Here is an 8,678-nt window from a genome sequence, read left to right as displayed (position 1 = left end):
TCTGCACTTTATATGAATAAATAAGGAGGAAGGTGATGCAAAATTTGCATCAGTTTCAGAGATATTTTCATTTGCTTTGCCAATGAATGCAGATGAGACAAAAAGTGCAAACTTTTGCATCAGGCACGAGTGCAACTGTGCAAATCAAATGGATTCAAATCTGAACAGGGTGCAAATTTCTATCCGGTTCAGATTTGCATGACAAACAAACAGAACCTTGAGAAATAGAATAATAATTATCGAATATCACCTTTATTAGTGTATTAATTAATTGATTCTCACAAATTTGTCACAGTTTTACCTCAAAATAAATCACATTAAGGTTATAATTATTATGACATTTTATCTTTTTTCCTGGCAATTATATATTCAAATAATTTTTTAGTTTTTCCTGGCAATCATGGTGTTCAAATACTATGAAAACAAAATGAATGATTTAAATATCATGCAGCTTCCAGATGCCCCTTAAAGAAATTGTCATTTTCTTGTCATGTTTCTACTTTCTAGTAGCAAAAGGCATGCCCTTTTGTGTGTTAGAGATGGTTCCAAGGGTGGGTGAGAAAACTGAGAACAATCTCCAATTCCTTCACTTTTCTAGTCCCAAAATTGGGCACTGGAAACATGTGAGCAACCAACAAAATATTGAAAATAGAGAAGATAAGGAATATATAGGAAAGCTGTTGGTTAGTTATAGTTGAATCACCTTATTATAGACTTAAATATACCACTCCTATAGAGTAGATTTTGAGTCTCTACCTTTGATTTCTTTGTTTCTGCCATGGAAATTGGGAGAGAAGAAGAAGGTGAAGCCATGGCGTTGTCTCCCCCAACTGTGGGAATCATGCAGATAACTGGGAGCAGTGGCTTTAGTCATAACATGGAGTTCATGTCCCCATCACATTCAACAAACATTAACTCTGAGATAGAGATACAAGTTGAGTATTTGAGCACCACCAAGGATCGCCCACTTCCAATATATCTCAAGGTATTATTCCATTTTTATGTTCCAATTGCCTTGTTTTTCTTTTGGGTGGCTGATTAAGGCTCTGTTTGGATAAGGTTTTACTTTTGAGCTTTGGGCTGTAGAAAACAAAATTTTGGTAAGGATTACTTTTAAAAGCATTATAATGTAAAGCCAATATACTTCTATGTCCCAAACCACAAAGCTTGTTGGGGCTCTGAAAGCACAAATCCTAAAGCTTATGCAAATGCAACCTTAAGTCTGCAATTAACACAAAGTGCACCATGGAAAAAAAATGACACTTCAACCCATTTAACCACAAACTTCACTTCACCCTATCAAAGATGATACTATAAAACCTTCTCTTTTCCTGTTAATTCATTCTTACATGGCATCAAGGGCTGCATTTTGTGCCTAGCATGCAACGAAACCAATATGTGTTTAAACACTGTTTCAAGCATTATTTAGTTCATGTGTGGACGCATGCAACTACCCTTACCAAAAGATTAATAAACATGGGAATAACTGAGATTAGACCACAGTTCCCAGAAGCAAGCTTCAAGTGTGTGTGTACAAATACAATATAAATTTTATAGTACATAAGTATATTGTCACAGTACCAGTACTGCAAAAGAACCATAGGCTGTAAATGTTGCAAATGGAGAATGGAAATACTGCATTTTGTCTATGCAAGATTGACAGGTTCCGTCTACAGTAGTCATGTATTGCAACATGTAAAGCCCAAGTGTATAAGATACAGCCCTATGGTATTTTGGCCATACTGGTTTCAGGAAACATGTTTCTACATAGAATTGCTCTTATTTAAAATATGGTTTATATGAAGATATGTTTGTCTAATAAGGAATTTTCTTTTCCTTTTTTATTATTATGCAGTTTGAAGATGTGGAATATAAGGTAAAAGACAGGCACACTTCCTCCAGAAACCCAGTGAAGGCTATGATGTCTCAGTTGAACTTGGATCAAGAGAACTACAAGCACATTTTGAAGGGTGTAACAGGAAGCATAGGCCCTGGAGAAGTCCTTGCTTTGATGGGACCTTCAGGTAGCGGAAAGACAACATTACTCCAGATAATAGGAGGAAGATTGCATGAAAATGTTAAAGGGAGCATCACTTACAATGACATTCCATATAACCCGGCTCTTAAGAGGAGGTTAGCCAAATAAGAAATCTTCTCTCAGCTCAGGTCAATGATTTAATGTATTTTTCATGTGTATTAGTTTAATTCCAACCTTTGGGGTCTGTCCCAAATGAACTGATCCAGCTCAACTCTATCAGTTTAACTTAACCAATCACTGTACTATATATATATTCACCATAATCTTTTATATGAAGACTGTTTTTTTATATAATACTGGAGAACACTTGAATTTACAGGATCGGATTTGTAACCCAAGATGATGTTCTCTTCCCTCAATTAACAGTGGAAGAAACCTTGGTTTTTGCTGCATTTCTCAGACTTCCTAGCAACATGAGCCAACAACAGAAGTTTGCAAGAGTAGATATGATTGTGAAGGAACTAGGCCTTGAGAGGTTTGTATGAGGTTTCTAGTGCAATTAGATCTAAATTTCTCCATTGAAAATTTGTGATGAACACTCATGTTATAAGGTCTAAGATTAATTAGATGAAAATGAGGCTTGAATGTGTATGATGTGATTTACATGATTACAAGTTATAATGAGTAACTGTGATTGCCCTCTCTTTTTCATCATAGATGTCGCCATACAAGGATAGGAGGAGCATTTGTGAAAGGAATATCTGGAGGCGAAAGGAAAAGGACTAGCATTGGTTATGAAATTCTTGTGGATCCCTCATTGTTGTTGCTTGATGAACCCACTTCAGGCCTTGATTCCACCTCTGCAAATAAGCTTCTTCATATTCTTCAAGGAATTGCTAAGGTAACATTTTCTCTTTTATACTTCCTAGCACTGAAGCTTGCTAGAGAGGAGGATGACTATTCTAATGGTTGCACTCAATGGGTCCATAGGCAGGAAGGACAATTATCATTACAATTCATCAACCTTCAAGTAGAATGTTCCACATGTTCAACAAGATTTTGCTCATATCAGAGGGATGTCCTGTGTATTATGGGAAGGCTAGAGAATCCATGGAGTACTTCTCATCATTGAGGTTTGTACCTCAGATAGCCATGAACCCTGCAGAGTTCTTGTTAGACTTGGCAACTGGGCAAGTTAATGACATAAGTGTCCCAGAAGACTTGGTGATGCTTCAAGGAACTCCTGAATTTGAGAGAGACGTGGTTAAAGTAAGTTCAGTTTCTATAATATTTGGTTTTTCATTTCCATTTTATGAGTTACAACAGCAGTGACTAAAGGACATTAATGTTGCTTATCTTGTGATGAAATATCAATTTATCAGTATGTGCAATTGAAGTACAAAGTCTGGGTGGAACCTAAAGAAAAAGCAGAGAACCATGGCATGGTGAAGATACCACAACACCTTCAGTTATCTGTTCAAGTTAAGAAGGATTGGACCATGAGTTGGTGGGAGCAGTTCATGATATTATCAAGGAGAACATTTAGAGAGAGATACAGAGATTACTTTGACAAGCTAAGGTTTGTGCAGTCCCTTGGAGTTGCAGTCTTATTAGGCCTTCTGTGGTGGAAATCCAAAACTGGAACTGAAGCACAACTAAGAGATCAGGTATTGTTGTTCCAGGACTTCTTAGTCATCTGGTTTTGATGCTTTGGGGCAAGCCTACTGGCTGAAATTTGGACTTGTTTCTAACCACTACCATTTTAGTTTAACTGTACTTATCTGAGAAGTTTATGCCTTCATCTCAGGTTGGTCTGATGTTTTACATCTGCATTTTCTGGACATCATCGTCAATATTTGGAGCAGTGTATGTCTTCCCATTTGAGAAGCTATACTTGGTAAAAGAAAGGAAAGCAGACATGTATAGACTAAGTGTGTACTATGCATGTAGCACGCTGTGTGACATGGTGGTTCATATTTTGTATCCTACATTCTTCATGCTCATTTTATATTTCATGGCTGACTTCAAGAGAACGGTCCCTTGCTTCTTCATGACATTATTCTCAGTACTATTAATTGTAATAACAAGCCAAGTAAGTAGAGAACCTACAAATAATTTAACTGGGTCATCATCTGTCAAGTCAACAACTAATCTGATCTAATTCTGTAATTAGGGAGCAGGGGAACTCTTTGGTGCTGCTGTTTTAAGCATCAAAAGAGCTGGGATGATTGCCTCTTTGGTCCTAATGTTGTTTCTCCTCACTGGAGGTTACTATGTCCAGGTATTCAATCATACTTGTTTAAATATACCATTCTGCTTCTTATTAGGTCAGTTAAAAAATTCCATTATTACTGTTGTTTTCCATTTATTTCATCCATGGCCTTACAAAAACTTTGGACCTAACAATGAAAATTCATTTCTATCTTGGCCTACTGAAACCTTAAAGGTTAAAAAAAATCATCCCCCATTCTTAAATGCCTAAGGGCCAATTCCTTCCATGCTTTCTATTTTATTTGTTATTCTTTTTTGCAGCACATACCAGCATTTATGCAGTGGTTGAAGTATATATCCTTCATGTACTATGGTTTTCGTCTTCTATTAAAAGTGCAATACTCTGGAGACCAATTATATGAATGTGGAAACAAAGGTGGATGCCGAAGCTTACAGAGTTCACCCACATTTGATACAGTAAACTTGAATGGTGGCTTGAAAGAAGTCTGGGTTCTACTAGCAATGGCACTGGCTTATCGTTTATGTGCTTATGTTTGCCTTCGCAGAAGAATAAACATGTGTTATCTTTGACAGATTATTACATGAAACAGACTGATGTTTGAACTATTTGTGTGCCTTATTTGTATCAGCAACAGTAAATGAAAATTTCCTTAACAGAGAAATATAGAAAAACAATGTTCCAAATAAGGGAACAAATACAACAGCACCAGGCCCCCAAAACCAGAATTCCCTTGTTATCTTTCTTATTGTTTAACTGTTCAGATTTATTAAGAAATATATAAAGAATAGGTTTGATTACAAAGGAAAGTTTGCCTAGAACCTGTAAAGATACAGACCAGCACTGATGGCTAACCCAAAGTTCCAATTTTTACATTCCTGCAACTCCAACCCTTCTGCTCACTTCCTGCCTAGCTAATGCATGTCATGCTATTCATTGTTCTCAAAGTCCATGCGAAAAATACTCTTAATTCCCTAGCTAAACTTTCTACTTCCCACAATATATGTCTAACTGCCATGTCCCAATGTTGTCGTTTTTGAGCCAGCCAATTATCCCTTGCTAACCCTTCTGCACTGCTATTGGCCGCTTTTGGAGTCTATCAGAAGGAGTAGTTCAGGTTTACAGTCAAGGGGATAAGGTGCAAAAAAGGTCAGTTCTGTAAGGAGTTTCAGAAAAGACTACTATTTGTTTGCTTACAGGCTACCATATCTAGTATCTAGACTTGGCTTACTCATTGAAATGTCCAATGAAAGAAGCATGAGCTTAAAATGACACATCTTCTATGTGCTCCACAAATACGGTAAATCTTCCATCTCATAAGGTCTTTGTTTTCCTGTCATGCACTTCTTTATTGGAAGGTGGAACTTCCATTCGGGTTAAGGTGTCAGAAAACTATAGTTGAGAAGACCTTAAATTAATCAGCTTTTGTTTGAGGAAGACTTTAAGAGTTTTCCATGATGCACTTAGATATTTGTCTCCTAACCTGAACTGCACGTAATCACATAAGACTAAAACCTATAACCATAAACTAATTACATATTCAAATGTTGCAAAAATCTAAAGCCCATCTATACATTACCAGATCATCTATTCTTTAGAATCCAAACTAAATACAAGTCCTTTATCATAATTCCATTGGATCCATGTTGTCAATGGGTCAAAGAAGACCGGAATCATCCTCTTTCAAGGACTCCCACAGTCTCTAATCAGCATAATCTCTCTCTATTTCCTTCCTCTTCATCAGATCGTCTTCTCCTTCATCTTGGTGGTTTTCTTGGGTTCAAAACTCCTGCCAGTACCAAAAGTTACTTATTTCTTTTCTTTCTTTAATTTTGTGTTTGGTTTGATAAAAAATAAGAGAGAAACATAAAGTTGAAGGAAAGTTATTAAAGAATTTCACAAAAATTGTTAAGAACTTTCCCTCAACTTTCTGTTTCTGTCTAATTTTCTGTCAAACCAAGCATAGCCTAAGGGTGAATATTTCAGGAATTTCTTTGGGTTATTCTCTGAGCTGAAAGAACTGCTCTAATTAAAAGCATATAGAAGATCTTTGCATGAGTTCTGTGTTTAATTCAGATTATCTGAACGTGATGGCTGTGGAACCAATGATAACACCCCACAGCAGTCAAAAATTGCTTGGGGCCCACAGTGACAAGTTGAGTCGTTGTGGGCTCCATATGACTGATGTGGGGCATTATCATTGGTTCCACAGCCTGTTGAACAGCGATTGCGTTCAGCTAATGCTATCTCTTCTGTGTTATCATGATGGTAAAAATGTTCCATCGACAACCTATCCCGACTTTTCATGTTGACCATGATCAAGGACAGTGTTACTTTTCCTTTTTCTTAGAGTTATAAGTTATAAGCAATAATTGTTAACAAAATCACGCCTGCCTCAACTTTATCAAACTAAATTTTGATGGGTAATTCAGGGAACCAGGTAATTCAGGTATAGAGGGAGATCTAGAAAATGTGAGCAGAGATATGCTGGACCCATGGATCCATTGGCATTGGTGACTTGACTTGGGCAGGTAGAACTATTGACAATTCTACAAGGACTGAAACTAGTTAAAGCTCTAAATTTCAGGCACTTAAAAGTGGAAGGAGATTAAACCAGATTAAGAACTGAGTACAAGTTAAACTTTGGGTCCCAAGATCTGCTAACAGTTTGGCAGATGGGTTAGATAAGCAAAATAAGGAGAAACTAGAGCTCAGTTATATTGGGGTTTGATTTCCCAGGGTAGGAACTTGAGAGGGGTGGCTAGAAGGAGCTAGGGTAACCTAAGGGGTGCTAGGCAGAATGTATAGCATTCTTTTCATATATAATTGACAAAGTTTCAATTGTTATTGATCAAAAACATAACTGTTAATAATGGTTTTAAAGAGTAGAGAGCCCTGTAAGTTTGTTACACCACCTGTAAGTTTGGTAGTGGTAGCGAATTCTATTCTGGAAGCTTTCCCAATAATACAAAGTACAAACATGATCCAAGGACAACATACCATTACCAACAAATGGTAAAAATTTCAGTCTTACAGAGAATACAACTGACATTACCATGATCTGTGTTGCAATACCCAAGACTATTACTCTTCAAGATATCCTTGAACACTAAAACTCAATTTTAGCATACATAGCATCCCAGGATATTCCAAAACCCATGCCCTGAAATCCATTTATAACAGCATCCAATCATAATCCTTCTCCTGAAGTAGCTGATACTGTTTTTGTTACTGAATCTCATTCAAAAACCCATAACCATAATCTAAGTTACATATTCAAATGCTGAAGAGAAAAAAAAAGAACAAACTCAAAGCCAGCCAATATATTACCGAATACCAGTTTAAATATTATTTAAAAGCCAAACTAAACACTAGTCTTTATCATAACCCCATTGAATTCATATGCTAGAAACACAATAAGTATGGATTACAGGTAATTAAATACAACAAATTGAAGCATACGAGCTTTGGGAAAATTCTACGAAAACCTTTGTTGGGATTGCAGAGTTCGAGGCTGGAGGTTTGAATTTGATATGGGTGGACTGATTTCTGACAATACCATTAAGAACATGTTTCAAGAGAAAGAGCAGATAACTTCAAGAATGACCAATCAATAATAACCCGATTAATGCATCCAAACAGAAGGAAAAAGGAGATTCTTTTAAACAGAAATCCCCAACATCTTTACCAGCTTACATCCAGTAGAATCAATCTCAGTAATTAGTGTGGATGAGAGCCAGAGAGAGATGTGTGGCTGCAATTCACGGCGGGTAGAGTGTGGATGAGAGCCAGAGAGAGAAGTGTGACTGCAATTCACGGCAGGTAGAGTGTGGATAGAAAAAGTGAATAGGAAATCCGATTTGTTCAGAGCGGGGCGGAGTTCCATAAACGTGTGTGGATCCACAGTTAACGGTTCAAGCCGATTTACGCGGGTTAGGTTAAGGTGCTCTTTCTAAATCCTACGTCAAGGATGATTAGGAATGGATGGGTTCAATCAAATCCAACCCGTAAAACCTTACTCGTACTACAACCGGTTTACCCCCTCACAGAGGAGGGAAAGGGCAGGACGGGGAGGGGCAAGAATTTTTTTTAGTTTTTCCTTTGTTTTAGGGGTGCAAACGGATTGGATCATGATGATCCGGCCCTATCCAATTTTACCAAATTCGGATACCCCTTACTAGACTTTGACCGGTTAGAGTTCACAAAATAGGATCCATTTTGAAATATTGGATCGGATTGGGATCACCTTATCGAATCTGAAAAGATCTGATCCGGCATTTGTATATAATCAAATTTGATTCTTATCGAATATGAAAGATCATATTGGATTTATATCTGATTGGATTCAGATATGCCTCGATTCAAATTCGATCAGATCGATTTGCATCCTTACTCTGTTTTAGGGGTTACTTGGGACCATTTGGTTTAGTAATGTTGAGTTAGAACAAAAAAGCAGGAACACCTCCCACT

The 8,678-nt window shown here is 37.1% G+C and overlaps 1 protein-coding gene and 1 long non-coding RNA gene across 2 annotated transcripts; one reads left to right on the top strand and one right to left on the bottom strand.

The window, feature by feature from the left end:
• Window positions 1-477: 477 nt before the first annotated feature.
• On the top strand, window positions 478-4,887 carry ABCG26 (ABC-2 type transporter family protein). Its single transcript, XM_088968663.1, has 9 exons — window positions 478-985; window positions 1,856-2,133; window positions 2,358-2,513; window positions 2,696-2,879; window positions 2,969-3,247; window positions 3,361-3,645; window positions 3,786-4,070; window positions 4,152-4,259; window positions 4,511-4,887. The coding sequence occupies exons 1-9, from the start codon at window positions 779-781 to the stop codon at window positions 4,778-4,780; spliced, it is 2,052 nt and encodes a 683-aa protein (XP_088824789.1). The 5' UTR covers window positions 478-778; the 3' UTR covers window positions 4,781-4,887.
• Window positions 2,583-8,107, bottom strand: LOC148872577 (uncharacterized). Its single transcript, XR_016106990.1, has 2 exons — window positions 7,897-8,107; window positions 2,583-3,221 (listed from the first exon to the last, which is right to left on the bottom strand). It is a non-coding gene; the product is annotated as an uncharacterized LOC148872577 (long non-coding RNA).
• Between the last annotated feature and the right edge of the window lie 571 nt (window positions 8,108-8,678).

Source organism: Nelumbo lutea, chromosome 2 (genome assembly GCF_056320005.1).
Source record: "Nelumbo lutea isolate HS-2025 chromosome 2, American lotus-T2T, whole genome shotgun sequence".
Taxonomy (NCBI): Eukaryota; Viridiplantae; Streptophyta; class Magnoliopsida; order Proteales; family Nelumbonaceae; genus Nelumbo; species Nelumbo lutea.
Note: the sequence above shows the minus strand (reverse complement) of the source record. Positions and strands in the feature narration are given on the sequence as shown.